This window comes from Epinephelus lanceolatus, chromosome 4 (assembly GCF_041903045.1).
Source record: "Epinephelus lanceolatus isolate andai-2023 chromosome 4, ASM4190304v1, whole genome shotgun sequence".
Lineage (NCBI taxonomy): Eukaryota > Metazoa > Chordata > Actinopteri > Perciformes > Serranidae > Epinephelus > Epinephelus lanceolatus.
The window spans coordinates 26,984,132-27,002,876 of record NC_135737.1 but is presented as its reverse complement, the minus strand read 5'-3'; the positions used below and the strand labels follow the sequence as shown (position 1 = coordinate 27,002,876).

General features: G+C 41.3%; 1 protein-coding gene across 2 annotated transcripts in view; it reads left to right on the top strand.

Moving 5' to 3' along the window:
* dock10 (dedicator of cytokinesis 10) overlaps positions 1-18,745 on the top strand; it is a 54,362-nt gene that overhangs the window by 21,150 nt on the left and 14,467 nt on the right. For both annotated transcript variants that reach the window (XM_033630953.2, XM_033630948.2), the window contains exons 8-37: positions 574-760; positions 1,727-1,815; positions 2,985-3,068; positions 3,337-3,495; positions 3,636-3,884; positions 3,996-4,118; positions 4,667-4,749; positions 4,837-4,959; positions 5,044-5,123; positions 5,245-5,432; positions 6,319-6,384; positions 6,532-6,624; positions 6,795-6,918; positions 7,043-7,164; positions 7,352-7,435; positions 9,179-9,271; positions 9,482-9,600; positions 9,878-9,947; positions 12,402-12,515; positions 12,746-12,817; positions 12,984-13,130; positions 13,555-13,638; positions 13,727-13,823; positions 13,982-14,014; positions 14,279-14,457; positions 14,976-15,092; positions 16,648-16,765; positions 16,880-17,001; positions 18,184-18,298; positions 18,656-18,722. In XM_033630953.2, coding sequence (XP_033486844.1) covers positions 574-760; positions 1,727-1,815; positions 2,985-3,068; positions 3,337-3,495; positions 3,636-3,884; positions 3,996-4,118; positions 4,667-4,749; positions 4,837-4,959; positions 5,044-5,123; positions 5,245-5,432; positions 6,319-6,384; positions 6,532-6,624; positions 6,795-6,918; positions 7,043-7,164; positions 7,352-7,435; positions 9,179-9,271; positions 9,482-9,600; positions 9,878-9,947; positions 12,402-12,515; positions 12,746-12,817; positions 12,984-13,130; positions 13,555-13,638; positions 13,727-13,823; positions 13,982-14,014; positions 14,279-14,457; positions 14,976-15,092; positions 16,648-16,765; positions 16,880-17,001; positions 18,184-18,298; positions 18,656-18,722 — 3,401 coding nt within the window. The remainder of the gene's footprint in view (positions 1-573; positions 761-1,726; positions 1,816-2,984; positions 3,069-3,336; positions 3,496-3,635; positions 3,885-3,995; positions 4,119-4,666; positions 4,750-4,836; positions 4,960-5,043; positions 5,124-5,244; positions 5,433-6,318; positions 6,385-6,531; positions 6,625-6,794; positions 6,919-7,042; positions 7,165-7,351; positions 7,436-9,178; positions 9,272-9,481; positions 9,601-9,877; positions 9,948-12,401; positions 12,516-12,745; positions 12,818-12,983; positions 13,131-13,554; positions 13,639-13,726; positions 13,824-13,981; positions 14,015-14,278; positions 14,458-14,975; positions 15,093-16,647; positions 16,766-16,879; positions 17,002-18,183; positions 18,299-18,655; positions 18,723-18,745) is intronic.

Here is an 18,745-nt window from a genome sequence, read left to right as displayed (position 1 = left end):
GGGAGGTTTGTTTTACTTACCCAGTGACTGACAACCTCATGGGTGTCATTTTTATGTCTCCGCATGCTGTTGAAAGACAGTTGTTTAGTTTAATCAACAGTAATTGCTGGATGTGCTGTATGTGGGTTTTGGGAGTTGCAGTTTCCTCTCTGTTACGAGGACCACAGTAGAAATGAGCTTTTAGATTTATTGTGTTTTAATCCTCTGCAATTTAATTGTATGTGTATGCAGTGTTGTATTTACCTTTATTATTGTCACATACTTTATATCCATCTGTCTATCTAAGGGTACAGTTGGACTATTCAGACTTCTCCAAAGCTGCATGGCCCATATTCAAACCAATATTATTTTGTTATGATTTAATATGTTCTTATGAAAAAAAGTGTTAAGAGAAATTATTAACAAGAGACTTTGTGATATTTTTGGAAGGAGTTTCCTTATTAGACATCCAGAAACGAAGCTAAGTGAGGCTTGTGTGGAAGAAAGAATCACATTTTCCAAAAGCCGACCCAAGCTCTGGTTTTGTTGTGTGACCACATTATCCTATCCATCCTTCCATCTATCCCCCTACAGAATAACCGTCTGAGGAAACATGCCTTTGAGCTGAAGATGAACGAGGTTACGTACTTCGTGCTGGCCGCTGAGAGTGAGCAGGATATGGAGGAGTGGATTAGCACGTTGACCCGCATCTTACAGATCAGTCCCCACGACGGTCCGGCTCCTGACCGCAAGAGTCTGGACCTCACAGATCATCGGCAGGGTGAGACAGGCTCTGTTTTTGTATTCAGGAATACACAAAGTGTACATTTGATGGATGTAGAGAGAGAGAGCTGAAAAATAGTTGGAAGGAGCAAAGGGGATGGAAGCACAAATGGTAATTTAGTGGCGAAAGGGGTATTTAAGCAGAGACGAAGAGGAAATTTTAGCATAATTCCAACACATGTATAAATCATGGTGCCCTTAAGAGAGGAAGATTTTTATACTCGATGTCAGCGAAAACGTAACCTTCTACTCTCTCTCTGACTAAATAATATCTGCCATCTTGCCATGATCTTAATGGGGAATTTTAGCTGGGTCGGGGCTCAGTCCATAACATCCCCATCAGGAAATGAGGCCTGACACCAACCAATGACTCCACCTTTGTTTGATACATCATGCCTTGTTATTAAAAAAAAAGGTTACATGGAAGCATAGTTCATAAAACTTGACCTTCTGTGCCAGCTCTGTGAAAGCTTGGGCATGGGACCACGGCCTGTAACATAACAGACACTGACAGAGCGTTGAGAGTCAGCCCAGTGAAAAGTGGTGGAATGATGTAATAGCCTCAGCCGTCAAGGCTCTGTGGTCTGTTAGCATGCCTCTGAATCAGGCTGCAAGCGTGTGGTGACCTACCATTAATGAGCCATTTTGTTCAGTGTGGCCTTTGGGAAGAATTGCTCCAGGCACATGACGGTTATATTTCTGCTGAGGCCTGCCTGCCTTATTACCCGTAAATACCACAAATGGAGTCATATTTTATTCTGAGATAGAGATATATGTCCGCTGACTCTGGTTAGTATGTATTTAGTGTACTGCCGAAATGATTTTAGAAAATGTTATACGGCCTCTAACCTACGGGGAAAATGGGCCGTGTAGATAAACCATCCCATCCGCTCTGTGTTGGCAGCCATCACTCATAAACAGAAGTCACTCTCAGGAGTCCTGATTGTGTTTGTTCTCCCTCCAGATGTGTTTGACCTGTCACTGAGCGACTGCTGTTTGCAGGAGAATGAAGATACTACCACAGAGAACGGCATCAATCCAGAGCTAGCAAAGGTTAGTTAAGCTGTCAGCTCCTCTCTTTCTAAGAGTCATATACATTTCCTGCTACTGCTGCGGTTACCACTATTATTATTAACTTTACATGCATGCAGAATAGAGCACAACAGTCAGAGTCTATTTATAGGTACCCTTTGCAGGTTGTGACCTTAAGTGCTGCTATGGAGCAATGCTACATACAAGTGTAACACATCTGATGTTTTTCCATTGATCCACAGTTGGTGATGATAGAAACTTAGAAATGCGTCTGCAAAAGACAGGAAAGAATAAGAGACTGCTAGTCTAAACATAGATGTAGACAATTTGGATATCAGATACTCAAAAAGTTGGCTTTGTAAATATTGTATGAGGAAGGATTTTGTCTTTGATATGCCTTAACGATACACCCTATAGTGGCCGTTTCAACATCCCAAAGTTCCGAGGCCACTTAGTCTGCAAGGTGTCTCGGTTTCGACACGTGTGCCTGTTATTTTTGTAAAGATCCACAGTACTCCCATGAGGCAGGGAAAAAGCTAAAACGAGGTTCACTGAGAATACAAAAAAAAAAGAAGAAGCAAGAAACAGAACAGAAAACAAAACAGCAGGCTAAGTCCTTTCAAAATTACATCTCGTACGGTCCACTACCGTCTCAATGTCCTATTTCTTTATATTCTCACCGTAAATTATTAAGATCCAAACCAACACGGACTTCATGTCGTCTTTACGCACAACGTTGTCAACAATCTCCTTTTTGTTGTGCGCACTAAACTGTCATACAGCACCATACCTATCATAAATAACTTATGCATGTCCTCTAACACAGAAATAAAGCATATATAAACATAACCTTAGTATAGTCCATTACTATACACTATTCAAAAATATACAGAAACTGTTGTGCAAACGTAAATAATATCAGAACTTGTATGCCATATCAACACAGACATTTTTACCAAATATAAATATGCTTAAGTGGCTCTTACATACACAGTGCATTTTGGAAAGAAGCACTGAACGTAAACATAACTGCCCTTGCTAACAAGAAAAGTCCAAACTATAAGAACGCACTATGCAATCTTATACAACCTTGCTGTTTTTACCTACATCATAATTCATACTAAGCACTTTATTATTTGCATCCAGTTGTTGTTGACTGTCTCTTTCTGTCTCCATCTCTTACCTAACAGTATATCTCTGAGACAGATGAAGGAATTCGCTCTGCCAGGAGAGAAGAGAGGTTGAACCTGTTCTCACTGGACCCTGACACTCCTGTATGTGTAAAGATTATGTTCCCTGTTTTTGTGTTTTCCTATTTTATACAGTGTTATACGTTTACATGGGTTACACTATATTTTGACTTTATGTGTTGTACTTTATGACATGAATCTGATATGTATGTCATGATGCGGCAGTTTTTGTTTTGTTTTTTTAAATCAGAACTCATGAGTAAAATAATTTCAGGACTTCTCAAGGATTCCAGCTTGATAAAATAAAGAAAAGCATGTCTTTTAATAACAAACTGTGTTTCACCCACTACAGGTTCTGAGGAGCCCGCGCACCGAGCATTCATCAGTTGAGAACGCACCGGTGCGTCCGTTTGAGGAGAAACTGGGCAGAAGGTTTATGATAACCTGTCGATCACTCAACCTCATGCTACAGGGCTGCATCAATGAGAGTGAAACTGGACCGGTCACTAATGTGAGGATTAGAAACATAAGCCTTTCACACTCTCAGACAGTTGCTAACATGACTGTGAAATAATGGTGAAGCATGTCGTAGGGGCTTTGACAGTATATATAAAGGAACTGAAAGTGACTGTGCTGTATCTGCTCCACCAGATTGAACCCTTCTTTGTGTCGCTGGCTCTGCTGGATGTACGAGAAGGAAGAAAGGTGTCCGCAGACTTCCACGTAGACCTCAACCACGAGACAGTGCGTCAGATGCTCGGAGGCTGCAGTAATGGGACAGGCGGTCCTGCGACGGGGGTCGGAGGTCAGGAGAATGGCCTGTGCTCTCCTGCTGAGAAGAAGCCAGGAGATTGTAGCCTCAGCCTGGACCTGGAGCACTGGCTATGCTTTCCCAGACAGGTATGAGCATGTTACTCCTATTACGTGTTTTATAGATGTAAATCACTCTAAGGAAAATGCATTTAACATATAAAATGGCTTTTAATATGCTTTTCCATGCTCTCCATTCAGGCCATTTTCTCAGTGACCAACCCCCACACAGACATCGTGATGGTGGCAAGAGTGGAAAAGGTGCTTATGGGAAATATTGCTTGTGGGACAGAACCTTACATCAAGAATACAGACTCCAGCAAGGTCAGAGAGTCATTTTTGCATCAATGTTTTCATTCCACAGTGTCACATTTCATCTTGATTTATTTTCTATCATTGACCAATGACATAGAGCTTTTATACCGTCTTATCTCCTGAGGCAAGCTGGGAAAAAATGGCTCATGAAACATGTTCGGGCGTTTCTTGTAAGGGGAATGGCTTGATCTACTTCAACAGTTTAATGAATGACATTTACAAAATGGTTTTCCCGTAAGGCCAGAGTTTATCTTCATCACTGAATGCCAGTCTACTTGGATAGTTTAGAAATGAGTTTTTTTTCCGACATCCTATCCAAGACATTTCCTGGCTTCCCCGCTGGCAGTGCTCCATGTGGTCCTTGTTTAAATGGCTAAGTGAATCACCAGACATTAAACCTGCTGCCTGTATCAGACAACCTCTGATTTAGTCTGTCACTCTGTCTAGGTCAGCTAGGATTTAGGGCTGATCACATCCCATTGTATTTAAAAATATCAACTGTGGCGTGTTGATGACATGTCTCTCCGTCCATCTCTGTCTGCTTGTGTCTTGTACAGACTGTCCAGAAGATTTTGAAATCCAACAAACAGTTCTGTAGTAAACTGGGAAAGTACCGTATGCCCTTTGCCTGGTCCGTCAGGTCAGTGGAAGCTCAGTTGTCTAAACATTTTGAAATGTATTTACCATGTTCTCTCTACAAGATCTAACCTCTTTCTTTCTGTTATAGGTCTGTGTTTAAGGACAACCATGGGGCACTGGACAGAGAGTCTCGTTTCTCGCCTCTCTTCAAACAGGAGAGCAACAAGATTTCCACAGATGACCTGATTAAGCTGGTATCTGAGTACAGAAGGTAAGGTCTACTGTGGCTTCTGGGCTTCTCTGAGGCAAGATAAACATTTCTCACATCATTCAATTCTAATTTTTGTGTGTGCAGGGCTGAGAAGACCAGCAAACTGCAGACTATTCCTGGGGCGCTGGAAATCGCTGTCGACTACATTCCAATGGAGCATCCAAGTATGTCCGCTTTTTAGGCAATATTTCCCCCTGTTCATGTTTATTCACAACTGTCTGCCTCCTCCTTCCCTTCTACACCTCTACTTTGCTATGTTGTAAACACTCTCTTTGGTGCTTTCAGACTGTGTGACATCCTCCTATGTACCGGTGAAGCCCTTTGAAGAGCTGAGCAAACACCAGCCGACTGTGGAGGTGGAGGAGTTTGTCCAGGACACCACCAAGTTCACACAGCCGCACCGCGTCTACAGAAACCACATCTATGTCTACCCCAAACATCTCAAATATGACAGCCAGAAGAGCTTCGCCAAGGTATAGCATAGTAGCTTTAAAGATCTAGTGTGTAGGATTTAGGGGGATAAAGATAAAGAAATGGAATATAATATAATAAGCAGGTTTTCTTTAGTCTATAATTGCCTGAAAATAAGAATTTATGTGTATTTGCTACCTTAGAATGAGCCATTTATGTCTCCATAGGGAGTGGGTCCTCATTCATGGAGTCCGCCATGTTGCACCGCTGTGTTTTTGCAGTTGCCCAAAATGAGCAAACCAAACACTGGCTATAGATAGGGCCATTTTTGCGTTAGCCACCATAGTTAGCAGCCCCTGAAACACTGATTTTTTTTTAATGTGAAACTGTTTTATTTAGTGTTAATACTGGTTTAAATCACTTGGTCTATTTGTTTTGGAGAGGGAGAGACCTCTGCAGATAATTTGGCTCCTGGTAAAATCCTCCTGAACGTCTGGATCTTATGTTATCAGAGAAAAAATGTGAGCACACATTAGCAGGTGCTGGGCTAGCAGCCTGTCTGTGATGAGCCAAACAGGGTTGGAGAAACACTGATTTGTAACATGAAACTGCTTATTTAGTGTTTTTAACAGTTTAATCACCTGGTCTGTTTATTTTGTAGACCTCTGCATTTAATATGACTCTCGTTAAAAACATCCTGAACAATGAACACTGAAGTAATCCTAACCAGGAGTTCACGTTTGACACATGGGAGAAGTTACCGCTGGTTGCCATCTGCAATCGTCCCCACTAGATGAACAAAACACTGCCCCTTTAAAGCACCTTTTCAGAGATCCAAAATCACTAACAGCATGCCTCTTGTGTCATACATACTTTATATACTTTCATTATTCACTGTTTTTTCTGTGTGGGCGATTATTAACATTATAATGTTCCTCTTGTTCGCAGGCTCGTAACATTGCAGTCTATGTGGAGTTCCGCAGCTCAGATGAAGAAGTTGCCAAACCTTTAAAGGTAGAACGCGATCCAAAAACATGCTGATGAGACATTTACAGGCTTTTTTTATGACTCCGTTTTCTCCAGTTAAACTCTGTCTGTCATGAGAAACTGGCTGAGCCATGACTTAATGCTCCCTTTTTTCTGTTGCGGCTGTTTTTCTAGTGCATCTACGGCAAGCCGGGAGGTCCAGTCCTCACCACAGCAGCCTGTTCCACAGTCCTACATCACTCCCAGAACCCTGACTTCTATGATGAGGTAAATGGGCATGAGGATTCATCACAGATATCATAAGAGCCTGGAAATGGCTTGACTCCAGCATTAGCAGCCTTCAGAGGATAAACAGAATGTGTTTACGGACAACTCACCGATCTGCAGCGTCCCTTGCTGCCCATAATATAACCCATTACGTGCTGTTGTGTCCCCAGGTGAAGATTGAGCTTCCTACTCAGCTTCATGAAAAGCACCACCTTCTTTTCTCCTTTTACCACGTCACCTGTGACATCAATGCGAAGACAAATGCTAAGAGGAAAGAAGCCCTGGAGACCCCAGGTGAGCTGGTGGTCCATCTGGAAGTGTAATTTAGTGACGCATTTACTATGCAGGAGGGTATTCTGTGGTTGATCTTGTCCACCATTCACCACTCTGTGTTTTGCATTCATGTGTCCCTTTTTAGTGGGGTACTCTTGGCTGCCTCTCCTCAAAGAAGGCCGCCTGTCATCCCAGGAGTTCAGCGTCCCTGTCTCCTGTAACCTGCCGCCTGGATACCTGGCCATCAAGGAAGCCAGCAACACCAAGGTGAGAGGAAGGAAGGAAGGAAGGAAAGGCACAGGTGTTATAAATATTAAAAATGCTGCTGCTGAATAATAAAAAAAGTCATTTGCGAGAAAAGAAGGGTATTAAAAATTCTAGCATGTGATAAATGAAGCTAGCAGCTCATCTTTTTTCCCAGTGTCAAACTCAAGCCATCCTTGCTTTTTTACAGAATGGAGCAGATGTGAAATGGGTCGATGGAGGAAAACCTATCTTCAAAGTGTCCACCAATGTCGTCTCCACGGTATACACTCAGGTAAGACCATCGTCTAGGTTTCTGCACACTCCCCTCCGCACTGTCTTTGTTTTAAGTGGCTTACTGATACTGTAATGGACTGATGATGTGTCTAAGGTATGCCCTGTGAATGCTGGGGTAGGTTATAGCCCCACATGAAAGTGGATAGATTTATGGCTTTCTACCTTTTGAGGACATGGACTGTCAAAGTCTTCGCCTCAAAGGAAGACTTAAAGAAGTATTTTACGCTTGGAAAGATTGTCTTTTCTTAAATCTGGGCTGTGTATGAGGTGGAGAGATGCAACAAAAGAAAACAGAGGAGAAGGGCTTTTGCTCAAGAGGTGGAAATCTACCAGTGGACCAATAAACGTTCCCCTTGGTGTGTAACGTAATGCAAGCTTTTGTCACAGGAAACAATATGGTGGTTAGCTGGTAACAAATGATTTTGAATTACAGTTAAATGGTGAGATAAAATATGTTTCTGAAGACATTTTAAGTGAGAAACAGGCAACACAGTAACAGAATCTTGGTTCATATTTCATCAGCTGCCGTTTGGTTTCAGTTTAAGAGAGACAGGTGGAAACACGTCATCCAGCAGATTTGAGCTAAGAGATAAGCAGGTAGATCTGGGCACTGATAAGTTGTGGGGAAGTTTACCACAGTTCATTTACACATGCTACCCACATTGGTAAGATACAAAGCTAGTTGAGAATCAAAGTATCCCTTTAACCCTGACATGAGGTAATTGGCCATTTACGTTTTCTGAGCTGCTCGATCTCAGCTTTCTCCATTAGAACTAACATGAACGGAGTCTGCTTGCATGGGATGGCAGAATGGACATAAAATGATCATTAGATGTCTCTAAACACATTAGAGAATTAGTAGACAGTATAAGTGGTAATTTCTTCTTATGTAGTGCCAGACATGAAACAAGGAAATGGACCGTTTCCGTTTACAGTGGAGAGTTAGAGGATGTTTGGAGAGGTGCACAGCAATCTGTTGATTGGCTGGCGGGTTGTACATCGGATCAGCCTGTGTCTAGTTTCATTTTCAGGGAATTAAAATTGTGTAGTTCACTTCAGAAATTTTAAATATGGTTAAAAGTATGGTTGTAAAAAAACAGAAAACTTGATGTTATTTAGTCTTTATTATGTGCTTTCCTCTTGGAAAATTATTAACAAGGACTGAAATAATATATCATTAACTAACTTTTTAAAAGACAGATGACTTAAAATGATTCCTAAAGGACATTTAAAACTGCCTGTCAAGTTATTAATAGAATAAATAAATGAATACATTTAAAATGTAATCCCTCAATTGACACAGAAGTGAGTAATAAAGATGGAATATAAAGTCATATTGTCATGATGTCACATTTCAAAAAGCTACAGAGGAAAAAAATAGGTCCTGAGGTAATTTTAAAAATATCTATGGATATTTAATAGATATAAATAACTCCTTGTTCCCACTGTGATGTTTTGCTGCTGCAACAAAACAGACCTTCACTTCACAGAACAATGAAACTTACTATATAGTGTTCTGACCTCCATAGCACAAACATCAGCCCAACTCATTAATTAATGTTTCTTAATGTTATTGCTGAACCTATAGAAAGATAAATTGTTAAAGACTAGACTGAGACAACTGACAGAGTTGCAAGGTGATGAATTTTAGGATTAACTGTTACTTAAAAGGGAACCAGTCCACTAAGTGTTACTGCAGATGCTTACTGCTGACTTCCATGGTTTCGTCTCTCCGTGCCAGGACCCCCACCTGAACCGATTCTTCCAGCAGTGCCAGAAGAGAGAGCTGGACCTCTCGCTACCTCCTACCTCCAACTTCCTCAACTGCCTGAAGGTCAGAGAAAAGACACTATATCCCCTCAATTTTCATTTATTGCGACTGAGACAAAAACCCCGCTGAATGTGTAATCAGTGCAACGTTACCGTACGCCAAACATAATTTAGATTTTTGCCTCTCTGTGGTTTGTGTTTCTTATTTATTTCCCCCCGTCTCCAACTTTTCCACCTCTTCCTCCTCCTACGCCTCTTTTCCACAATCCCCCAGGGTCTTCTCAGTATGGAGAGGATCCCGGTGATCATCCGATTCCTGCCAGTGCTCTTCAACCAGCTGTTCAAGGTTCTGACTCAGAATGACAATGACGAGGTCACTACTGCCACCACCAGGTAGGCAGCGGTACTGCAATGTCTGTAACAGCTGGACTCACATCAGGGTGGGGGCTCAGTGGATGTGGTAAAGCATACAGAGAGGGTAGTGTGTAAAATTATTGTTAAAAACACCACATCTCATTTTATAATGTGTTTGTATTTCTGTGTCATAAAGAAATAACCAAATTCTGCTGATGAAGGGAAACAATGAGGTGAAAATGTGTTTGACAGATCTGTTATTGTGTAATGATAAAGGTTGTGATAAATAAAAGCCTTTCATGTCCTGTGTCTACAGAGTGTTGGTCCACATTGTTGCAAAGTGCCATGAAGAAAACCTGGATCACTACCTGCACTCCTATATCAAGGTATTACAACCTAGAAGATGGCGTGTGTGTTGTGCTGGTAGCAATCCTTGGAATGAAGCGTGTTTGTATGCTCAGGAAGATCATATGATAATTATGAAGGCTGTTATTTTCCATGGAGGAGTGGAGTCTGCACAGACTATTTAATTTCTGAGGCTTTGTGTGTTTGTATGTGTCTATGTTTGTGTGTGTGTGTGCATGTGTGTGTGTGTGTTTGGGCCAGCAGGAGTGTGGCTAGGGCTGCGTGCCCAGAAAACTGTGCAAACACAAACAGAGAAGTAGGGAGAGGAGAAGAAGACGACGACGAAGAAGAAAGGCTGATTGAGTAGGAGGGAGGCAGGCTAGGACATTCAGCCTGCTCAATCAGAAACACAAGGCGTGTTTGTTTAAGCGGCAAAATCAGTAAGAGAATTAGAGAAGAGAGCAGGAGAAACCACAAGACCTGTTTCATGTTGGCCACAGTGAAGGAAAACCGCAGCGCTTGAAGAGGCAGTGGCAGAGACGAATGGTGGGAGGGTAAGAGGAAAGGACTAGCACGGCTAATGGAAGCAGGGTTGCCATAGTAACAGATTGGCATGATGTTCAGTAGTACTGGTGCCCAATTTAAACTGCTGAGTGTGTGTGTGTCAGTGTAAATACATGTGTGCTCATGTGGAAGAAAGGAAAGAGAGGAGGTTCATGTCACTGTGATCTGAGTAGCATGCAGGAATATTATATGAATTTAACCTCACACATGTGATAGGCTAGATATTTTTTAATTTAATCAACCAAATGGAAAATATTTTATTTCCCTTATTTTAGGTTGCTGTATGTATGTTTTTTCCATGTGCATCTACACTATGTGTTCATGTGTGCATTACAATGAATCTATTAATTGATTACCAGTGTCTAATATTCAACACATATCGACAGGACAACAGACTTTGACACAAAACTGGCAAAGAAACCTGAAACCTCCAGCACAGAGCAAGCTTATTAAACGTAGGCTGATCTAAAGAGCTCAGCCAGACTGAATGTATCTTGCTGCAAACTTTGATTACACCTCCGCTTTATAATTACGTAATAACAATGTGTCAGTGTGAACACAGTGTGACAACGTAGCAGGTGTTATTTCACAGCCACTTACGCTGTGTCAGTCACTGCCAGTTACAATCTCACAAACAACAGTAAACAAATAGAAGATGTTAACTACACTTACAATTCTGATACATCTGCTAGTTTCAGATTTTGGTGCACAACAGACTCCTCACCAGAGTCTGGACCTGACTGAGGCTCAAACATGTATGGCTGTATCCCTCCTATGTTTCCTCTATTGCCAGTGCCAGCCATCTTGATGCGCACTGCTCTTTCACCCATTAACCTATCACAGCTTGACCTATCCCCACGCTTCGTTTTAGCACTGTGCCAGCACTGGAGAAAGTGGAAAGCAAAACGTAGCGGAAGCAGCAGTGATGGGTGGGGCAGAGGCCAGATCCAGAATTTCTTAATGAGGGAGAAAGACTTGATGTGTGTCCAGCACCTTCACAGAGTTTAGTTCTTTTGTTTTTTTATTTGGAAAAACTATAATGAACAAAATATTAATCATAGCAAACTATTTACTTAGAAACGTGTCTAGAGAGTGACTTTAGGTCAAGTTTTCAAGAAGAAATGCCCAAAGTTCTCCTGTTCCAGCTCTCCAACTGTGAGGATTTTAGGGCTTTTCTCCTGTTTGTATCAATATAAACTGAAAATATTCTGGTTTTTCTTTATTGGTTGCACAAAACAAGACTTTAAAGATGTCACCTTGGGCTGTGCAAAATAGTGTTGGGTATTTTTCACTTTTTTTCCCTTAATTTTACAGATTTATGAGTAGATTGGGGCACCCTGGTGGCCAAGGGGTTTGCACCAGAACTGCAATTAATAATAATAATTAATTAATAATTAATAATTACTTTATCGATAAATCAATAGCCGTCTGGTCAATCAAATATCCAAAAACAGTGAAAAATGTCCATCACAATATTCTAGAGAATGCTATTAAATGTCTTGACAAACTATCAAAAAACCCCAAATAGCTTACTATAATGTTTACTATAGTGTAAGACAAAGAAAAACAGAATTATATTTTATTTGAGAACCAGAAACTCTTGTTTGGGGGTATTTTTGCTTGTGAATGATTGTAATGATTATCAAAATAGTTGCCAATTAACTGACCTGTCAGTTAATCGTCAAATGTTGCAGCTGTCTAGTAGTTAGCACTATGAGCTGTAACACATCTGGTATCTTGGTGGATTCCTTTGTTGCATGTAATTTCCTATCTTTCTGTCCCTTCATTTCATGTTGTATCTCTACTGTTTCTTCCCAGTAAAGGAAAAAAAATCCCCAAATTTAAGAAAAATTAAAAAAGATAAATCAATAATGAAAAGAATTGTTAGTATGCCCCTTTAACTGACTCCTTTCCCCTCTCTCTGTGTGTAGTTTGTGTTCAAGTCAGAGGCCCACGGGTTCAGGACAGTCCACGAGGAGCTGGCTAAGGGGATGACCTTTGACCTGAAGAGCAACGAGCAGGCAGCAGTGAAAAATGTCCTGAAGGTTTGTTTCTTGCCTCACACCAACTCTCCAGTTTATTTCTTCTAATATGGAAAGCTTTATTTTTAATGATGGAAACTGTTGTTTATGCCTCTAAGATCCTAGAGGAAAGTAAATTAGTGCAAAACTCACAAACAAAATGATGCGTGCCAACCCTGTTTCCATACTGGCGCTGATTAAAAGGATAAATATTGGAGTGAGATTGATTTTGCTTTGACCTCTTCTGCTTGCAGTTCTCCTGGTTCTTCTTTGAGCTGATTGTAAAGTCCATGGCCCAACATTTGGTCGATGCTGACAAGGTAAAGGTAAGGTGACATACACTACTTTTGGCCTTTGGAGTCTCCTATTGCTGACAGCATTGAATTGTTTAACCACCTGCCATTGTTGGTTTAGTAGAGTTCCTTTTCATCTGTATAATCTGGCCTAAGATACAATGCATAACTGTGTTATGCTGACTACGTGTCCCCACAGCTTCCGAGGCCCCAGCGTTTCCCCTCATCCTACCTGAGCCGTGTGGAGACCCTGGTGGAGACAGTGTCTGAGCACATCTTCTGGAAAAACAAAGATCTGGCAGAAGAGACACGCAGTGCCAATTTAGCTGTGGCGGCTTTTGTCAAGGTGGGAGCAAAACGTACTTTACTGTCTCATGGATGTAGAATAATGTTAAATGATAAAAGACCCAGTAAAATGAGGGTACATGTGATGGAAACTTAATGTGCTTTTAAAGTATGCTGTTAAAGTGCTTGTATGCATCAGAACATTAGTATAGCAGCAAACAACTATTTGCTTTATAAGTATTTAGTGGAATAATAGCATCGAATGAAGTCATGCACCTGCAGTGTGTGTTGTCACCTAGCTGCTAGCCACCAGCAACCTCCATGTTGAGAGCCATGTGCAAATAATCCTGCCCAGACTGTATCACAGATATGGGAGGGGCTGTATTAACAGTCTGCAAATTGTTACCTATTGATTTGTCCATCTGTGTTAAATGATCTGTCTCTCACTGTCTTATTAGCTAATGTCTCCGTCTGTCTCTTTGCAGCGTTGCTTCACTCTCATGGACAGAGGCTTCACATTCAAACTGATTAGCAACTACATAAACATGATCACTGCTACTGACAGCAAGGTACAAAAAACAACTTGAAATTGCATTAATGTTCATCGACTCAGATACTGTATACATAATCTAATAATATATGTTTTCTGTCTGATAGGTCTTGTGTGAGCTGAAATTTGAGTTCTTGAGAGAGGTGTGCAACCACGAGCACTACATTCCTCTCAGCCTGCCGTTACCCTCCGCTCGCATCGCAGGTAAGGGCCCGAGTCACATTGCATGCTTGAGTGACACCAGTGTTAACGTGTTAACTGTCATACATCCAGTAGCTCTCACTCTCATTTGTCTATTAACAACACTCTGTCTTTCTCTCTTTCTCTTCCTGTCATTTTCTCTAACTGTTTGTCCATGTCAGACCATGCATCCCCAGAGCCACAAAGTACTCATGGTAAATATGTTCACTCATTTCTTTGTAATGTTGCGTGTGCTACAGTGTGTGTGTGTATGTGTGTGTGTGTGAGAAACATTGGTATGATGAGATTCACAGAAAATTGGCCTGTGACATTATTTGCTCACTGTAACCAGATTTTTTTATTTAGAAACAGATTAATTAACTCCCTGATGGAAAGCAAATATTGGCTCGAGCATTATTTAAATCATGTGTAGTTAATTTCCATTTAACATGTGAGTCTTTTATGCTGTCTCTCCTCAGTTTCGGTGCCGGAGTACAACCTGACCGGAGAGTTCTGCAGAAAACACTTCCTGACTGGCCTGTTACTGCGGGAACTGGGGCTGGCACTCCAGGATGAGCAGGACCTGAGACACCTCGCCTTGGCCACCCTGAAGACTCTCATGGCCAAACACTCGCTGGATTCACGCTATGCCACCAAGGTAGCCAGAACACATGTTTACACGGGAGGAAACTAAAAGGCATGAACAGTGAGTCATGAGCTCACAGTAGAAATTCTTCCTTTGTGACTCACGCATACAAACTGACGTGATTGTTCGTAGCAGCTGCAAGCGGCAGAGACGACATCTTAATGAATGCTGGGAAGTGTCCAGATTAGATCCAGTCAGTAATCTGCCCTCTGTTAAACAGAACCAAATACCGCCAACCACAACACAACAGCAGTGCTGTAGTCAAGGCAGTTGAAACTGAGTGCGTGCCAAATAAAAGGAAAATCATGCTTCATGAAAGGCCACAGCATTTTCTTGGGAAGACTTATTAAATATTATGTAATTGCACTGACATTTTCTGCGGACTACCGAAAGACTGTTGAGATATTGATGCTTTCTTTCAGATAAAACCGCATGTTGATTTGTTGGGGTATTACAAGATAATGTAACTGGATAAAGAATATGCACACATCTTTTTAACATGACACCCCTTTTATTGACTGCTTTTCCAGGAGAAGCAGGCAAGGATTGCATCTCTCTACCTGCCTCTATATGGCCTGATCCTGGACAACATGCCTCGATTCTTCCTCAGGGACCTTTTCCCCATCTACTTCACTTCTAGTGACCAAGTAAGACTCAAGATGAAAGATAAAATGATTGTGTGTAATGTCACACATATTCCTGCTGTGTCTGAAGATCAATAACATTGGTCTTATATGTTTGGCTCTCATTAGTTAAGACATGTCACCTACTAAGTTTCAGTGACTTCAGACCTGGGGATTCTACGAAATACAACTTGACAGCAGTGTACTTTAAGGGAAGCAGCATGAGGTTTAACCCTGTCATTTTGAATAATTAATCCTCTCATTCCTCAATTAGATCATGTACTCTACATGCATTTCCTTTCTTTATGACTTTATCAGCTTGACAGATTTTTGTACCATTCTCTGCAGCACAGGCTCTCATTATTAATTGCTGTGGGTTTGCAGTGACTCCAGTGATACTCAACTTACAACCCATGGGCTAAATCTGGCCCTCCAACTGTTTTCTAATTCAGTGGTTCCCAACTGGTGGGTTATGGTCCAAAAGAGGGTCACAGGTCCATTCTAAATGGACTGCAAGGGACTCGGGAACGTGTCAACTTTGTAAAAAAACACACTCCATATTGAAGTGCAGTGAATTTCTGGCAGACAGCATTTGATTTGAAGTGTCATTTCCTGCTGTAGAGTGAGCAACTAAAGGACAGCTGCTTGACAGAGACAGAAAACTAGCTCAACAACATGGCAAAACAAAAGTCTGACGCTGAATATATTAAACTGTGTGGACCTTAAACTAATGACTTAGGAAAAATCTGGACCCCATGGCTGGACCAGTTGGGAACTGGTCCAATTCACAATGAACATAAACTGATTTACACTGGGTTTATTTTTTTGTATTAAGGTGTCAAAGTGCATTAAAAAGTAATAGGTGAAATAGATCTTGTTTATCAAAGAAAAAAGATGCCAGATAAGAATCCCAGGGACCCCCCAAGCAAAGGTCTGGGCTAAGTCCCAAATTTCCTCAAATTCTAGAGACACCCCTGCATAAAACTGACCCATGTGGGGCTGCTGTGACTGAATTTGCCTCTCGGCAAAGATGAGTGAGGACAGCAAATGATGAAAGGTTGAAAACAGGAAATTCACTTATTATATATACTGACAAAAAATATTAATGTTTGTTTATTAACTGGCCCCTGGTCTCCTGTCATTTTGCAAAAGTTGCCCCCGGGCAGAGCAGGCTGAGAATCCCTGATCTAAACTACACGGTCTTGCTTAATGCTGCTCGTGTTGTCTTTCTGTCTCTGTCTGTCCTCTTCCATTTCATTTTAACTATGCTGTAAACAAAAGGTTGAGAGCTCATGAATACTGTAGTTGGATCATCCTATAAGTTAAACTTTGCATTTATTGTGAAATATGCAAGAACAGTAATAATTGGATAGTTTCGGTTAAGTTATTATTTATTTTTAAACTGTATGAAACTTGTCTTACTTTCCTTTGTGGATGCTGTTGTAAAGTTCAATCTTTACAGTTTGTTCTCGTAACTATTAGAAATAATAGCCTGAATCATAGAATATTAAGAGTCAAATGGAACAAAAAAAATATTTTCCATTAAATACGTCATCTCCCCTGTCTGTACCCCCACCAGGGCTCTCGAGACGACCTCAGTGTTGGAGGCGGAGTGGCTGGAGGTGTGATTCCTGTTACTCGTCACGGCAACTCTGTAGATGCCTCCTTTTCCAAAGAAGTGCTAAACTCCATCACAGGTAACAGCTTGTGACGTGCACATATGCAGCTGTCTATCTATTTCCAGTGTCTATACAAAAATGTGTGAAAGAGGACATTGATGCTGACACCTTCCCGCCCACTTTTTCCACCAGCCTTTTCATCCCTGGCAGTTGCCACGGGTAACCAGGCGGACTCTCGGGGTTCTCTGATCAGTGTGGACTCCAACCCTAGCAACAGTGACAGGAACAGTGAGAAGATGGACGGATGTGAGAAGGTGAGAAACAAGGAGAGTTATGAAAGCAGAGAAACTGCCATCACCTCCTGTGTTATGACACGGCAGGTCTATTTTTTCCGACTCAGGAAGAGGAGAAGTTAGCAGATCTTATCAAAAGAGCTTCAATCATTTAGATACATCTATTGTATGTGCTTGGTATATATTGCACATCTTCTTCATTGTGAGTCATTTATAATAAATTATATATTATGGATTTATGAAAGAGGTCATGCAGAGAACAGATTGCATTGGCTCCTGTTTTAGACCACTGGTGGTGGACAGGTGGACAAAGCACACTGCTGTAATAGATGCTGTAGAAATGTAACATCCAGTCATGTCATTGCAATGTACAAGTCCAGCTAGGGACTTTTGTCATTGGCCATCTCACTTCCTGTTGTCTCCTTTTGTCATAAAGGCAAAAAAATGGCCAAGAAAATAAACAAAAAGAAAATATACTGCAGCCATCAGTATCTCAAACAGGCCCCACTACCACTAAAATAAATTATATTTATCATATTTCATTTATAAAGTTAAAGATACAATATGTAAGTTTGTTGCTAACTGTTTGTAATCATGCTTACGAAAGCGAAAGTGAGAGTAAAAGCCAACCCCAAATTCAGTCTTGTTTGGCATTTCGCCTCACTATATTTGTGTTTTTTGGCATTGTGTCTCTTGGCCGACTACTGCTTACGGTCTGGCACCTGGTCACTACCTTTTTTGAAGCCCTGACCTCACCTGACTGTCGAGGGGGTACACGTCTATAAATGTCTCAACACAGGAACTAAGAAGAAAAGAAGAAAATACAGGCAGAGTCTCTGCAGAAAAATACACCGCCACACACTTCTAGTGGGTCATAAGTGATGATTGAAAGGGATTACTTTTGTATGAGTCTATAAATTGTTTTTCAGGAAAGTCCTGCATAGTTTATCTTAAGCTGTCTGGTCATAATTGATGTAAATTTACTTTCCCAGCATGAAGGTATAAATGATGCTTCTAAACCCTCCCCACATTTCCTGGAATAACATTTTGGTGGGGAATTGCTGAAACCTTTATTCGTCTTTTATTTGTTGGCCTAAAAGTAGTAGTTTTCGTCCCATACTGAGGACATGACCTCAGTGTCTGCAGTGGTAGCTACAATCCTAATACTAACAGCTGAATTTCTGTCTGGATGTTTCTCCCTAGTTTGCACGGCCGCAGTCCCTCATAGGCTACGGTTCTCGTTGTGACAAGCTGGACCAGGCGGAGACCCGCAGTCTCCTCATGTGCTTTTTGCACATCATGAAAACCATATCTGAAGGTAAGAAATGACATTTTATAAACATGTATACAGAGGATTCACACAGTCCAGTCCAGAGCCCTGTCAAATTGGCAGTGAGTCTAGAGACAGGCATGGAACATAAGAAAATGGAGAATGTACCAATAACGTCATATTTTGTGGTATTTATTAGCTAGCTAACAGTAGCTAGGAAACTAGCTTTCCGTGTATGTCACACATTCAGTGCGAATATCACTTCAGCAGGCGATGGTCACTTGTCTGCATTCACTCATGTGATCGTGCCCTAAGAAAGCTGACTCTATGAAAATGGTCTCTTGGCAACCTCTTTGAAACATCTGCCATGTTTCTGACTTGATGCCTTTTCTTTCTTGTTTCCAGATGTGCTGGTGTCCTACTGGCACCGGGCCATTCACCAGGAGATCTCCGACTTCTTTAACATCCTGGAGTAAGTGCTTTTTGTTTGTCATT